Source organism: Hyperolius riggenbachi, chromosome 6 (assembly GCF_040937935.1).
Source record: "Hyperolius riggenbachi isolate aHypRig1 chromosome 6, aHypRig1.pri, whole genome shotgun sequence".
Lineage (NCBI taxonomy): Eukaryota > Metazoa > Chordata > Amphibia > Anura > Hyperoliidae > Hyperolius > Hyperolius riggenbachi.
The window spans coordinates 296,758,380-296,775,437 of NC_090651.1; the positions used below are offsets into that span (position 1 = coordinate 296,758,380).

The 17,058-nt window shown below is 44.2% G+C and overlaps 1 protein-coding gene across 1 annotated transcript in view; it reads left to right on the top strand.

Annotated features, from left to right (window-relative positions):
* The window catches only part of LOC137521626 (sarcoplasmic reticulum histidine-rich calcium-binding protein-like), a 76,022-nt gene extending 61,424 nt beyond the window's left edge, over positions 1-14,598 (top strand). Inside the window, exons 5-6 of the mRNA XM_068241125.1 lie at positions 5,926-5,962; positions 12,099-14,598. Coding sequence (XP_068097226.1) covers positions 5,926-5,962; positions 12,099-12,123 — 62 coding nt within the window. The 3' untranslated portion in view covers positions 12,124-14,598. The remainder of the gene's footprint in view (positions 1-5,925; positions 5,963-12,098) is intronic.
* Positions 14,599-17,058: the final 2,460 nt, after the last annotated feature.

Below are 17,058 nucleotides of genomic sequence, written 5' to 3' on the forward strand. Positions count from 1 at the left end.
GAATCAATAAAATGACAACAGTGCCCAAATTTATGCAACTGCCTACTTTTATTTAAACAATTTTTGCGCACTTTCGGTATATCCAATAAACTCCATTTAAAGAGACACTGAAGCGGAAAAAAAATGATGATATTATGATTTGTATGTGTAGCACAGCTAAGAAATAAAACATTAAGATCAGATACATCAGTCTAATTGTTTCCAGTACAGGAAGAGTTGAGAAACTCCAGTTGTTATCTCTATGCAAACAAGCCATTAAGCTCTCTGACTAAGTTAAGGTGGCCATACACTGGTCGATTTGCCATCAGATTCGACCAACAGACAGATCCCTATCTGATCGAATCTGATCAGAGAGGGATCCTATGGCTAGCTTTACTGCAAACAGATTGTGAACCGATTTCAGCCTGAAACCGATCACAATCTGTTGTGGTGGTGGTGGTGCTGCCCCCCCCCCCGCCGCATACATTACCTGCTCCGCCGGCGCGACTCCCGGGTCTCTCTCCGCTCTTCTTCTCCGCTCTGGTCTCCGGCTCCAGCATGCTTCACTTCTTCCTGCCGGGCAGGAATAAGTGAAGGCATGCTGGAGACCAGAGCGGAGAAGAGCGGAGACGAGCGGGGGCAGTCGCGCCGGCAGAGCAGGTAATACATGCGGGCTCTATTGCGTCGGTCGTCAGGCACTCGAACGCCGCTAGCGATGCGCTCTTTACCCGCGGGCGATCGACGGTAATTTTCCGCACGGCGTGATCGACGGGATCGGACGAAATGAATCGAAATTCGGCGTGCAGCGCGAACGATTGGCAGCAGATTCGATCCCAGTGATCGAATCTGCTGTCGAAACGGCGGTAAATCGGGCCAGTGTATGGCCAGCTTTAGTCGTGGAGAGGGCTGTTATCTGACTTTTATTATCTCAACTGTAATTGAACTGTTTACTTTTCCTCTGCTAGAGGTGAAGTCATTACTTCACAGACTGCTCTGAAAGACTCATTTTGAATGCTGAGTGTTGTGTAATCTGCACATATTATAGAATAATGCAATGTTAGAAAAAACACTATATACCTGAAAATAAAAGTATGAGAATATTTTCTTTGCTGCTAATCTTCTAGTAATTATTCATAGTACACAACCAATTCACTATATCATATTTTGTTTTCGCTTCAGTGTCTCTTTAACTTCTTAAATATCACTGTGTGTGTCTCCTATATGATATATTTAACTGACATTTTTTATCTTAGCACCCAACGGCTTATACAGGAAAATTATGACAATTAACAAGGTGTCCCAAACTTTTGCATCCCACTGTAAATATATATATATATACAGTACAGACCAAAAGTCCCAACCCCATTTATAAGGCAAGAAATCCCACTTATTAAAACTGACAGGGCACACCTGTGAAGTGAAGACCATTTAAGGTGACTACCTCATGAAGCTCAAGAGAATGCCAAGAGTGTCCAAAGCAGTAATCAAAGCAAAAGGTGGCTACTTTGATGAACCTAGAATATGACATATTTTCAGTTGTTTCCCACTTTTTGGATATGTACTATACTTCCACATGTGGTAATTCATAGTTTGGATGCCTTCAGTGTGAATCTACAATGTTCATAGTCATGAAAATAAAGAAAATTCTTTGAATGTGAAGAATATATATATATATATATATATATATATATATATATATATATATATATATATATATAGCACAGACAAACTGGAGATGGACGTAGAGATGCTCCTTGCCTATACTAGTAGAATGTTAGCATAGTTTGTATAATTGGGAATATTAGGGTAGTTGAAATGAAAATGTCTGATCAAAGCAGATATTTTGCTTTGTCTTTGTGCATTCTGGATGGATTCAGTGTTCAACTCCAAAGGGGGAGCTTGAAGTAAGAGGAATATGGATGTGCCATCTTCATCTTCCAATAAACAATTACCTGACTTCTGTGCTAATGTTCTGGCTCTAACGGTGGCCATACATCTATCAATTGTGAGGCCTGGTCAACCATCCAATTCGGTAATATTATCAAATCTGATAAAAATCGGTCCTACAACAACCATGCCTGATCGGCGAGCATAGTGGGGAATGTCAGGTCGACCTGGTTGATCGGGTGTGTGTCGGTAACGGTCACAGCAGCTGGACAGGTGGAGATATAATACACGGGTACCGGGGGGGGGGACAGTAACATTTTAGGGGGACAGCGACAGACGAGGTGGATGCAGCATCACAAGAGCGATTCCCAAGAGATTTCATGCTGAAATTGATCATGAACTGGCCTGCAGTATACGGGCAGCCGACGGATCTCTCTCTCTGATCACATCTGTCTCTTGGTTGATATGCCCAACATCTAAATACAGGTGAAACTTCAAAAATTAGAAACAGTCGATTTATTTCAGTAATTCAATTTAAGTGTACCAGAGACGGCAAAAGTGAAAGATTTTATACTTACCCCGGGCTTCCTCCAACCCTATGAGCACTGATAAATCCCTCGCCATCCTCCCGAGTGCCTCCATTCTTCTGCTAGTGGTCCTGGTAATCTGGCTCAGTCGCACCAGTCGGCTTCTTCTGCGCATGCGCAGTTCTTCCACGCATGCGCAGAAGACACCAACTGGTGCGGCTGAGCCAGATTGACGGGACCACTATCAGAAGAACGGAAGGCACTTGCGAGGGACACATCAGTGCTCATAGGGCTGGAGGAAGCCCCGGGTAAGTATAACATTTTTCACTTTTGCCGTCTCTGGTTTCCTTTAAAAGGTGAAACTAACATATGACGTTGACTCATTAAACACAAAGCGAGATATTTCAAGCCTTTCTTATAATCTTGATGATTATGCCTTACAGCTTATGAAAACCCCAAAATCAACATCTCAGACCATTAGTGTTTTTTATTTATTTATTGTATTTATAAAGCGCCAACATATTACGCAGCGCTGGACATTAGTTATGGTCACAGACAATATTTAGGGGTGACATACAGCAACATGACCATACAGGAATACATGAACACCAGATCACGCAGCACAGTATGAGTACAAGGTAATGCTTAGTCAACTCACTGGATGGGAGCATGGAGATTAGGCAAGATGAGTTCACTCAGATCCTTAGGATGGGTGTATGATAATGGAGGTGCGTGATCAGGTAGGACACAAAAGGAGAAGCACCCTGCTCGCAGGCTTACAATCTAGAGGGAGAGGTGGGGACACAAAAGGTAGGGAACCAGAGGCATATCTAGGGATAACAGCGCCTATGGCAAGCATTGAAATTGCGCCCCCCCCCCAGATGTTGAAAATACTATGGAGCAGCACTATATGACGCATTCGCAGTCATTTTTTGGAAGATGACGACACTTAAGTACGTGATGACAAATAAGCAAAGCGCGCACTGTTCTCCCGCAATAGTCGATGTTCTTTTGGCCGACCCACATAACCTTGAACCTGGACATACTGTGCTGTGTATGCACATTATGTCCTCCTCCCCTGTGCCCGCGCCGAATGATGTCACTATACAGGAGTACGCTCGCTACCCGCGCTCCACTGCAGTGAGAGTACACGCAGGACAGGAGTGAGCGCGCTCCTGTATAATGACATCATTCATGCACAGGGGAGAAGGACATACTGTGCATACACAGTATGTCCGGGTCCTGTGAGTTGCCCAAAAGAACATTGATTATTGCAGGAGAACAGCAAGTGAGGGACAGGAAAAGAAAGTGGTATTTGCTTATACCACCCTACCCTAACCACAACATATGCCTATTTAACCAGAGTCTTTTGGCTCTGGTATCCAATTTGGTTAGTGGACAGTGGTCAATCAATCAATCAATCAATCAATTGTTATTAGCTTATAATATTTTACATTTCACTTCTGCCACCAGCCAGGTGTGATCTGCCCAATGCCTCACAGACACAATGTGCACACTCACCGCCAGCGCTATTGTATAGGTCCGCCGCCCGCAGGAGGAGAGGAGAGACCAAGGGATTCTGTGACATTTACTGCTGTGACGGTGACCTGCCGTGTAGTGCCCCCCACGTGTCACCTAACCGCCTGGTGCCAGCTACATCCACGCACTATTTCCTGCTAGTGAGTCTCCCCTCCCACCTCCATTACATATGCGGCCAATCAGGAGCGGGAACGAGGATACAAGGCAGCGAGCAGCGCCGCAGTTGCTATGGCGACCAGAGACGCTGCGGGAACCTCCGTCCCGCAGTATTTCTGGTCGCCATAGCAACGCCGACATCGTCTCGCTGCCTTGTATCCTCGAATCCGATCCCCCTCCTGATTGGCCGCATATGTAATGGAGGTGGGAGGGGAGACTCACTAGCAGGAAATAGTGCGTGGATGTAGCTGGCACCAGGCAGTTAGGTGACATGTGGGGGGCACTACACGGCAGGTCACCGTCACAGCAGTAAATGTCACAGAATCCCTTGGCCTCTCCTCTCCTCCTGCGGGCGGCGGGCAGGCGGCGGACCTATACAATAGCGCTGGCAGTGAGCCAGCTAATACAGGGGTGATTCATTGCTTGTTGGGGATGCGCCCACCCACAAGGGGGCGCCTATAGCAGGTGCCCTATGTGCACCCCTATAAATACGCGTCTGTAGGGAACCAGAGTTCAGCTGTGGGTTTACAGCACTAGTGGGAGAGGGGCTAGGCCAGAGTAAAAAGGTGAGTTTTTGGGGCCTTCTTGAAGATGAAGAAGGAGGGGGCTGCCCTAATGGGTGGAGATAGGAAGCTCCATAGTGTTGGAGCAGCTCTTGAGAAGTCCTGGAGTCAGGTGAAGTTCATTAGACCATTGGGAAAATGTTCAATATTCTAGGCTCAAAGTGTCAGACTCTAATTAGCCAATTAATCCAAAACACCTGCAAAGGGTTCCTATTTCATATGTTAGTTTCACCCTTTAAGTTTAATTATTGAAATAAATGAACTTTTGCACAATATTCTCATTTTTCAAGTTTCACCTGTATATGGGCACCTTAGTATTTTATGTCACTAGCCCAGGATGAGCATGCAGATCAAATGCTCCAACTCTAGTCAGACTCCACTGGCTGTATGCTTGTTGCAAGTGTGTGGCTCCAACAACTAAAACCAAAAGCCCAGCATGACAGCCAGGCAACTGGCATTGTTTATAAGGGAGGCTAGGTTATGAGTTAGGACGCTTTAGTCTGAAACATGTCAGACAGTTATATGCTGTGTTTGTGATTCATCAATAAAGCTTTTTGGACTCTTCTAGCCCAGTAGTGTGCGGAATACATCCACTCTACATTGTTTATAAGGGAATCAAGATGGCAGCATCCGTATGCCTCTGACTTCAAGTTCCCTTTGAAGGGGTCCTGTGGAGGCTATAAAAACAATAAAACTGATGCTTACCTGGGGCTTCTATCAACCCCCCGCAGCTGTCATGTCCTGCGCCGTCCTCCTACGATCCTCCGTTCCCCGCCGCCGGTCTGGTCTAATTATTCGTCTAACTAGATGAATAATGCTCGCTCCCGCTCGCGTCTCTGGGAGTTTACTGCACAGGCGCAGTATGAGGTTTACTTGTACTGCGCCTGCGCAGTATGCTCCCGGAGACGCGACTGGGAGTGAGCACGCATGCAACCATGGCCGCGACGCCACAGTCTAGTGAGATGAATAATTAGACCAGGACCGGCAGCGGGGAATGGACGGATGATCGTAGGAGGATGGGGCGGGACATGACCGCTACACCTAACCCTCCACAGAACCCCTTTAAGAATTGCTCCTGTTAGTACTGCTTCCCTCAAAATGTCTTGGAACAATGACAAAAATCTGGTCCTTCAGAGTGTTGCATTTATGCTGCAAGGAGGTAACACTGTTACAGTCTGGACCCCTGTTTCCCCACACGTGGTACGCACACCCTGGGAGTTTGGATGATAGTAATTGTACCAGTTTTCATATTGTGACATGATTTTATTTTTCAGGGAGCTACTTAGATGAAATCTCAGGAGCAGTGTATCAGTAAGTATGTTTTAACTTCATCTACAGTGGATAAGTGGATTCAGGTTTTTTTAAAGAAATTGGTGCTGCATGAATCTGAAACAGAATGTTTATAATGCCGTTAAACTTTTAGCAGCCAAATGAAGTAAAACTTTATTTGGTTGCAGGGCCAAATTCTTCCTGCAGTGGGGAAGTGTGCCTTTCCCAGCTTGGCAGGCTCGGCAGGGTGGGCAGCGGCCATCAGTCACCTGGATGGATAGGCTTCTTCTCTCCTTCACCGTGGCAGCGATGTATTCCCGCAATGTCTTCTGGGTACTGATTACATCCAATCACATGCTATGACGTGTGATTGGGATCCTGGGGATAAGTGGCATAGCTAGAGATCATGGGGCCCTGTAGCAAAACTTTCATGGGGCCCTCAGATGTAGGCACTCTTATAAAATGCCACCTGCCCCTACCCTATGGATAGGAGTTAATAGGGCAATTTGCATTTTCATGCAATCAACACTGCACATATTTCATGGGCACCGAGACAAAGTCAGAGGATGGAGAAACACAAAAAAGTTAATGGTGAATATATAAAGTACCATCTGGGCCCCCTCTGCTCCAAGGCCCCATAGCAGCTGATGTGGCTGCTATGGCTATTGCTACGCCCCCGCAGGGGATGGTGTCAGCTTTACAGCACCACTCAGTGGTTGAAGACGGGAGTCTCTTTCACCACCCCTCTTCCACCACTGAGTGGCACTGTAACGCTGACACCATCTCCTGAATCAGAAACACACATCATAGCATGTGATCGGGACCCAGAAGACATGTCAGAAGTTCAGAGCCGCCAGTGGAGAAAGAGAAGAAGCCAATTCAGCTGTCCATAGCAGGTAACTATAACCGCTCCTCAGCATGGCTGCCAGTCAAACGGGAATAACCGGCAGAGGTCAAAAAGCAGAGCAGTTTTCAAACTAATTACCTCATTTAAAACTGCTAAAAGGTTAAAGCGGACCCAAACCAAACATTTTTTTAATTCAAAATATTTAGTTGCACCACTCTGACACATACAAAGATATATAAACACTTCTTCAAGCCTATGAGCATTTCAGTGCATGCTTTTCACCCTTCTCTTTCCATAACTGGGGTTATACAGGTGGCAGCCATTAGCAATTCCTCCATTGCTATTCCACCAGTTTGCCGGGATTTGTCCCGGCAATATGAAAGGAAGGGGAGGGGTTCCTCCAATAAATGTAAAATATTTTATATTTGTCATCATGCAGCTGAAAAAAGGCTGCTATATATTATTATAATTTAGAAAATAGATTTTATTTCTGAAATCTTATATTTTTAATTTGGGTGCACTTTAAAGGCGCTCTGTAGCAAAAAAATTGTAAAATTTAAAATATGTGAAAGCATAAACAAATAAGAAGTACATTTTTTCCAGAGTAAAATGAGCCATAAATTACTTTTCTCCTATGTTGCTGTCACTTACAGTAGGTAGTAGAAATCGGACAGAAGTGACAGGTTTTGGACTAGTGTATCTCTCCATGGGGGGATTCTCAGAGATTTATTTATTTTTAAAAGCACTTAGTGAATGGCAGTTGCTCTGTCCAACTGTCAAAAAACTGTGTAGCGAGCAGGGAAGCTGGCCAGCATCATTGTTTGGGAATATCTTTATAAAGAATAAAAGCCTTGCCGAGAATCCCCGAAAAGCCGACCCGGAACCCGTCCTGGCGAGGTCGGCTGAACCAGCGGAGAAAACCGGGAGCCACCGGAGCTGCGGCGAGGGCACAGGACGGCTGCCACGGGCTGGAGGAAGCCCCAGGTAAGTGGATCTTTTTTTTAATCTAGCTTGGACAATCACTTTAAAGAGACTCCGTAACAAAAATTGCATCCTGTTTTTTATCATCCTACAAGTTCCAAAAGCTATTCTAATGTGTTCTGGCTAACTGCAGCACTTTCTACTATGACAGTCTCTGTAATAAATCAATGTATCTTTCCCCTGTCAGACTTGTCGGCCTGTGTCTGGAAGGCTGCCAAGTTCTTCAGTGTTGTGGTTCTGCTATGAACTCACCCTTTCTGGCCCCTCTATGCACACTGCCTGTGTGTTATTTAGATAAGAGAGAAGAGAGAAGCTGCTCCAATCAGCTGGATAAATCGTCCTCTGAGCTGGCTGGGCTTTCACATACTGAGGAATTACAAACAAGGGCAAAGCTGTTTGCAGGAAGAAAAGAGCAGCCTGAAACTTCAGTGCATGGGGGAAAGAAACACACAAATGATCTCTTGAGATTCAAAAGGAAGGGTGTATACAGCCTGCTTGTGTATGGCTGTATTTTCTATGTGTGGACATATTGTACATCAACCTACTTCCTGTTTTGGTAGCCATTTTGTTTGTTTACAAACAAACTTTTTAAAACTGTTTTTAACCACTTTTAACCACTTTACCCCCGCGCGTACGGATTTCTCCGCCCCTTTTTCCATCCTTTCACCCCCAGGGACGGAGAAATCCGTACTCTGCGCACTCCCGCCGCTGTCCGCGCTCCCGCTCGTAAACACGCCGCCCGCCGCTAGTAAACACGCCGCCGCCCGCTCGCCCGGAGATCAATGAACGGGAAAATCCATTCCCGTTCGTTGATCTCAGCCCCGCAATGATCTGCTGCCGCTCGGCTGAGCAGCGCGATCATTGTGAAAAAATAACAAAGTCCCAGCCTCTTTCTACTTCCTGCAAGAGTCCGGAAGGACGCTTGCAGGTCGTATGAAACAAATTGGTAATGTTGCCATCTTGTGGCCAAATAGTAAAACTACACCCTAACCATTTTTTACACACAAATAAACTTGTTTTACACAAAAAAATTAACTCCTTACCTCCCACACTCCCCAATTTTTTTTTTTTTGTAATTAAAAAAAAATTAAAACATTTACAATTAAAAAAAATACATAAATAGTTACCTTAGGGACTGAACTTTTTAAATATTTATGTCAAGAGGGTATAACACTGTTACTTTATAAACTATGGGCTTGTAATTAGGGATGGACGCAAAACTGAAAAAAATGCACCTTTATTTCCAACTAAAATATTGGCGGCAAACATTGTGATAGGGACATAATTTAAACGGTTTTATAACCGGGATAAATAGGCATATACATTTAATGGGTTTTAATTACAGTAGCATGCATTATTTAAAAACTATAAAGGCCGAAAACTGAAAAATAATAAATTTTTTCCCACATTTTTTCCTATTTTCCCATTAAAACTCATTTAGAATAAAATTATTCTTGGCATAATGTCCCACCTAAAGAAAGCCTAATTGGTGGCGAAAAAAACAAGATATAGTTCATTTCATTGCGATAAGTAATGATAAAATTATAGACGAATGAATGGAAGGAGCGCTGAAAGGTGAAAATTGCTCTGGTGGTCAGGGGGTAAAACCCCTCAGTTGGGAAGTGGTTAATGCGCCGAGGAGCGGCGAAATTGTGACAGAGGGTAATAGGAGATGTCCCCTAACACACTGGTATGTTTACTTTTGTGTGATTTTAACAATACAGATTCTCTTTAAGCTTAACAGATATCCTCATGATGGCTCAAAGTGCCCGTCATGTGTATACAGCCTAATAGCAGACACTTTTTAATAAACCCAGGCCAGGTCTACAGAATGACATATGTTCTCATAAATGACATAAATCAGAACCAGGTGATCTCTGTCATTTGGTAGTGATCACATGACAAACTGTTGTTGCTACCTCCTATTCTTATTACTACCAAGATTAGAGATAATTTGGGTATACAGTAAAAATATATTATATATACTGTATATACTCGCACATAAGCCTAATTTTTCAGCATAAAAAATGTGCTTAAAAGTTACCCCCTCGCTTATATGCAAGTCAGTGGAGCAAAACAGATGGTGAAGCAGGTTTTGTTAATGGCAAAGGAGCATAAGGATTGTGCACTAGTGATCCTGCTTTTACCAGCTTGCATCCTGTTGTGTCCGTGTCCCCCATCCCCTGCAACATGGTGTGTAGAGTGCGCTGCTCAAGACTACTGTATCCCTTGTAGGGCTGCACGATTTTAGGGAAGAATCGAAATTGCGATTTTTCTCTCAGAAATTGCAATTTCGATCTTCCCTCGATTTTTTTCACATCCTGCTTTTTCGCACTTTGGGGCAGCGGGGGGGGGGGGGGGGGGGGGGGGGGGTTGGGGGTGTGTTGGTTCACCGCGGTCCGCAATGCCCAGTCCGCACTGCCCGGTTTGCTTTGTGTAATACCGTGCTTCTGGCCCCGCTGTGCGCGGATTGGCCAGAAGCAGTGAATATGTATAGGTGTTAATGAGCGGGGGGCGGACCCACTCGAGCGAGCGGCCGGGCACATACAGCATTACCAATCACTGGCTAGCAATGGAATGACGGCAGCGGTAGGCGGAGCTGTATGCTCTGTACAGCTCCGCCTACCGCTGCCGTCATTCCATTGCTAGCCAGTGCTTGGAAATGCTGTATGTGCCCGGCTGCTCGCTCGAGTGGGTCCGCCCCCCGCTCATTAACACGTATACATATTCACTGCTTCTGGCCAATCCGCGCACAGCGGGGCCAGAAGCAAGGCAGACAGCGGACCGAAAAACCGAAGGTACTGACGATCAGCAGATCGTCTTGCCACGAACCGCGGTTTCGGTTTTAAACCGAAAAACCGTGCAGCCCTAATCCCTTGGCTTGTGGAGCGGAGCGTGCAAGCAACGTGTCAGCGGTGCAATGATCGGGGATTCTTCCTGTGTGGCAATCACTGTGTCTCATATCTATGATGCCATCTAGTGGCTTCTTGAGACACAGCTGTATAATCCTGGGCCACATCTGGCTATAGGGAGGGGGGCTGACTTGTACTGGGGGGACATCTGGCTACTGTGGCGGGGGCTATATTGGGGAGGGGGCTTATTCGCAAGTCAATCACTTTTTCATGGTTTCTAAGGGAAAATTTGGTACCTTGGCTTATATGTGAGTATATACAGTAAGTGATAATTATAGGATAAAAAATATCAGTTTCTTAAAGTGGACCCAAACCAAAGATTTTTTTATTTTAAAATATTTAGATGCACTGCTCTGACACATACAAAGATAAATAAACACTCCTTCAAGCCTATGAGCATTTCAGTGCATACTTTCTACCCTTCTCTTTTCATAACTCGGGTTATACAGGTGGCATCCATTAGCAATTCCACCTTTGCTAGACACCACCTACTCCACCAGTTTGCCGGATTTTGTCCCGGCAATATGAAAGGAAGGGAGGGGTTCCTCCAATAAATGTAAAATATTTTATATTTGTCATCATGCAGCTGAAAAAAGGCTGCTATTTATTATTATAATTTAGAAAATAGATTTTATTTCTGAAATCTTGTATTTTTAATTTGGGTCCACTTTAAAGCGGTATTGTCACCATAAAAATCAAATTTCAACAGCAACTGGTCTGAGTGTATTAAGTGATAAAGATGCTAATCCTGCATTCAAAACTTGCAAAACTTTTTCTGCTGTTTTGGTTTGGAATTATAACATACTTTAGGAGCACTGGCCCTAGTGCCAAACAGTGCCAAAGAGTTGAATGCCGGGAGTTCTTTTTATCTATAATATATTCCTCCTCTTCCATTTATTTCCCTGCCTAGCTTCCTTATCTGAAACACCTCTGCTCACTTGTGTTTACAAGCAAATCTGGGGTGACTAAGCGATTGGAGGATAAGACAGTGTAGTTCCTAGTATACACCTCAGTGGGAGTGTCTGAAGGCTCTGGGAGGAGGGCAGATAATGAATACACAATGAGCAAGAGAAGGGAGGGGGGAGGGGGGAAGAGATATGATGTCAGCATTAGTTTGGCAAGATGGCCACTGCCTAGAGTAGGATTTTCTGCTTTTCCTTTATAAAATTCACAGGAATCATTACGTGGATAGCACAATACATCTGTCATGTAAGTAGAACTAGTATTTATCTACTTATATATGTGTTTTTTATTTCTAGGTTAGCATTGGTGTTGCTTGTTCTTTAAGGAAAAATAACCCTGGCTATTAAGTTGATGAGACAGCAGTTTCATCCTGTAGAATTTTGTATTTTATCAGAACATGGCATGCTGGATATTATATACTATACGGCAAGACATGTTTTCTGAAGGTCTCACTGTCATGTCTTTGTTTGTGCAGGACTGTCGCCAACATATTTGAATAGGAAGAAAGTTTAAGCTCTTACAACAGAAAGCTGGGCAATGGACTTCATTTCATTGGGTAACTTCCTATAACACAACAACGTTTCAAGCCATGGTTGGAACTTGGTGTGGTAGACGGCCACACTGGCATTCGGCATTGTCCACACTAGACGTACCCACGTTGTGAACACAGTCCATGTTTGACGCTTCTGAATGCCAGCACAACGATTCATTAGCCAACAGTCAGTACCTTGTTTATACTGCCCAAATCCGTCATTTTGCTCCTACAAGACAGCAACTCAGATTCTCCTAGCCTTGCATCTGTTGATGACTTTTTAGAATCTCAATGTTGAGATCAATACTTTTAAGACTGTACCAGAGTGACGCTGGAAAGTCCCAACACTCCATTCTGCAGACATAAAACCAAGAAGATGCTTACGTTTTGACTACCTACTCTTTACCATAGAATAATCATCATGATCACTCTCTGTGGGAATGAAGATAGCATAGGTCCCATGACACATGAAGAATTTGTACACGTTGTAGATTTACTATGCAGCACTATTAATGGGCAACTATCCCTAAAAAAAACAACATGATTTAATACTGGATATTCTTACAGTCGCTTATCAGCAATAAATAAAATGCTTTCATTCTGTAACAGGTCCTGAATTCCGCCTATCACCTTGCAGAGGAGTCAACAGGGACTGGAACTAAACCATGAGCTATAGGAGAGAGACTTAAAGCCCATTCTCATGGATGGATGAACTGCACAGTTGCTGTGCAATTCACCTGCAGATCTGCCAGGGAGCAGGTGCCATTACTGTGTAATGCAACTGAATGTCAGCGTTTGTAACCACACATGTCAGCGTTAGAGACATGGAGCAAGTACTGCGCTGTTAAGAACTGTTGCATGTAATGTCTAGCAGGCCACTGCTGCCTAATAAGTTGTACATGAATGGGTTAAGTGCTATACCACTGCCCATACTAGATGTTTGTAGTTGCCTGCTGGCACCCAGTAAGACCATGGGAGCAGTTGACAGGCAGTATATCCACCGCTGATTTTTGCCTGTGTGGATAAGTTCTTAATCTATGTACAAGATTTTCCTCAGCCGAAACAATTGTTCCTATTCACCTTTGGCCGAAACCTAAAGTGTGTACAGGTGGCCTTCCCTCTGGAGAACTGGCAGAATGGGACAATCTTGCGCAGTGCATATGGTTCCTGCAGGAACGTTCTTTAAAGTTCCTGTAACAAGGTACTTCTTGCTCATCCTTGCTCCTCCCCATTTATAAAGAAGAATATGCTTCTCAGCTAGGAGCCGGATGGCGTGTCTGCACAGCGCTTGCTCCTTAACTGCGGTACAAGGCATCTTTAACCATTGTTTCTGGCAAGATTATTATGTCTGCTAAGTTTCAACTGTTCAGATCAGTTAGCGCTGCTGTTGTAATGTGGGTGCTGCAGAGGAAGTTCGCAGTATTATTCCTTAAAGAGAAACTCCGACCAAGAATTGAACTTTATCCCAATCAATAGCTGATACCCCCTTTTATATGAGAAATCTATTCTTTTCACATACAGACCATCAGGGGGCGCTGTATGACTGATATTGTGGTGAAACCCCTCCCACAAGAAACTCTGAGAACCGTGGTACTCCTGGCAGTTTCCTGTCTGTGAACCTTGTTGCATTGTGGGAAATAGCTGTTTACAGCTGTTTCCAACTGCCAAAAAAGCATGCAGCAGCTACATCACCTGCTAACAGTAAACATGTCACCATGTAATACATGTCAGAATGTAAATCAGGGATTTAAAAGATTTTACAATGTGCAAACACTGACTAAATCATTTACACATAATTATTGCAAAAATAAAGCACTTTTTTATTACATTATTTTTACGGGAGTTCCTCTTTAAAGGACCAAGGACCACTACAGCAAAAAAAATAAGCAGTTAAAATTGGACAGAACGGACTGGTTTTGAACTAGTCCATCTCCTCATGGGGGATTCTCAGGGTTTTCTTTGTTTTCAAAAGCATCACTTATCCACTCTGAGAATCCACCTGTCTATTCTGTCTGATTTTAACTGCTTAAGTTTTCGCTGTAGTAGCCCTTTAAAGAAAATCTTGAGAACAACCAAGTTCCTGGTCTCTCCCACTACTGCATATGGTTTAGCCCCAGGCTCTGTCGCTATATTACAAACTAACAGGCAGATTTTACGAGCTCAGATAAAATGAAGAACAAACATCATATGTATTTATTGCAATGACTGTAACAAAATACTGTGTTAAGTTAAGCAAGGTATGCTTTTTTGGCGGTAGTTTTGTGCTTTAATGACCTAATCTACTTTATAATCTGTTGAACTAAAGTGTTTTCTGCCACGGGACAAATGCCCGACCTATTTTATTTCTAGAAAGAATGAAGGATGAAAGAAAGTATTTATTTATTTTATGTAAAGTATTAAAAGATGCAACAACTCCAAAAATAAATGTCATTCTCTACTCTTAGTTTGCTCTTGTATGTGTATTTTGTTCATGAGGACTAAAGTTAGCCATACATTAGGCAACTTGGTGGCCGATTGACCATCCGATTCCTATTATTATAATAATTGGTCGAATGTATGGATCGTACATGCTGCAAGGTGTAGGGCCGACATGCTGGATAGGGTGCGCGGCGGTAACAGCGTGCGATATCGTGGCAAGCGACAAACACGACAGAATCCCTGGCGCTGTCCTCTCTAGTGTAAAATGTGCCCTGCGCATATTGTACCCGTCGGTGTCCGCCACTGGCTACGTAAACATACACATGCCCCCACATGGCTGCCGGCGTAAACGTGGGCACGTGTGACGTAACGGACGGCGGACACCAACAGGTCATGTATACTGCACGGGGCACATTTTACATTGGGGGGACAACTCCGGGGGCGCCTGATGCAGCGTCACCAGGCCGATTCCCAAGAGATTTCATGGTGAAATCAATCGGGAATCGGCCTGTGGTGTATGCTGAGGCAACAGATCTCTCTCTGATCAGATTCGATCAGACAGAGATCTGTCTCTTGGTCGATCTGCCCATACATCATCTGATGAATGGGCACCTTTAAGGTTCAGAAAATCTATGAGCCTGGGCTGAATGAGTGTTGCTATGCGGAGAATCCAACACCACTAAGGGCCATTCCACACTGAACACTGTGATTGTGGTGCACTGCAATCTCGATTTCCATGCATTTCTGAGCATGCGTAGGAGATCATTTTTAATCTTACCTAACACTTAGCAATTGTAAACTTACTAAAGACTTGTTTAGGTTAGTTGTTTAACTCTTTTCAGGTTAGATACTCACCTATGGAGAGGGAAGGCTCTGGATCCCATAGAGCGTTCCTGGTCCTCTCTCTGTGCTCTTGTTCCTCCTTCGGGACTCCTTCGGCATGCTTGGGAAGTGCTCTTGTCACCGAGTACTTCCAAAGACAAGCACATCCGTACTCAGCAGGGACGTGAGTACTTCTGGAGCCTGCATGAGGAGTCAAGTCACTGTGGGAACTGAGTAAGGACCAGAAAGGCGCTCTGGGATCCAGAGCCTTCCCTGTTCTTATGTGAGTATCTACGTCTTTTTTTTTTTCTTAATTCACTACATGTTTACTTTGAGGCCCCTTTTACGCTTGGCCACTTTCTTTTCATTGCGTTACCCTTTATCATCGGGAAGGGTAATGCAACTGCAAAGAGTTTGTATGTTCTCTCCGTGTCTGCGTGGGTTTCCTCCGGGCACTCCGGTTTCCTCCCACATTCCAAAAACATACGGATAAGTTAATTGGCTCCCCCTAAAAAATTGGCCCTAGACTACAGTACATACACTACATAATATAGACATATGGCAATGGTAGGGATTAGATTGTGAGCTCCTTTGAGGGACAGTTAGTGACAAGACAATATATATATATATACATTGTACAGCGCTGCGTAATATGTCGGCGCTATATAAATACTTAATAATAATAATAATAATAATAATAACAGCAAAAAAAGTGTAGGAGGCCTAGTATACTAACTGCGTTGCGCCAGAAGTGTCCGATTCACCGCCGCAAAGTCAACAGTGCGCGGCGACCGAATGCATGAAAGTCAATGGGTGACACAGAAACTTGCGCGGAATGACGCAAACAAGACGGGGAAGCCGGGAATCCCAGTGATGTACTTCCTGTCCAGCATATGCATATGACCCTGTCAGCGCACTCTGCCGTAGGGTCACATGAATCTATTTTTTGGCGTTGCGGTGCAATGCTCCACCGCCCTTGCATCTTACCGCAATGTTCTGCCGAGGAGTAAAGCCGGCCATAAACAAAGTATTACACTGTATGTACAGATCTCACATCCATTAGCAAATACTACCCTTGCACACTTTAATTAGTTTTTCCAGATGTTGTATAAGCTTAATTAAGCAAAATCATGAAAAGAAACTGTTTACAAAGTTTATAATTCTATCAGCCTGGCTTGGAATATCAGCTCAGTAAGAAAAGTGTGCAAATGTGATGGTTGCACTGTATTTAGCAGCGGAGCTTCTTCCACGAACAATAAAACCACTACAACAGAACAGTGATTGTTTTTTTCTCTCTCTCTCCAGTAAAACAATAGCAGATAATGTGTGTGCTTTAAGAGAAACAGATTGCGTAGGAGGGGAAAGTTTGGAAGTGAGAGATGGAAAGGGAGCAGGAGACAGAGGCCCTAGCATGATGTCCCCATCTCCGCATTGTCCTAGTAAATAGGAGGCAGCCCGCTTGGTGATAAGTTTTGCCTCCCACTTCTCCGGTCATTATTTCAGGCCATTGAACTTGGCACGCAGGCAAGTGTGGAGCAGCAGACTGGGGAATAATGAGGCGGACGGGCTCATGTGGTCCTCTAAACAGACTTTTGTTCTCAATTCTTCCAGGTCTTGGCTGTGCGTGGATGGCTCTTTGAGGCGTACACCCGGTACAATGAGG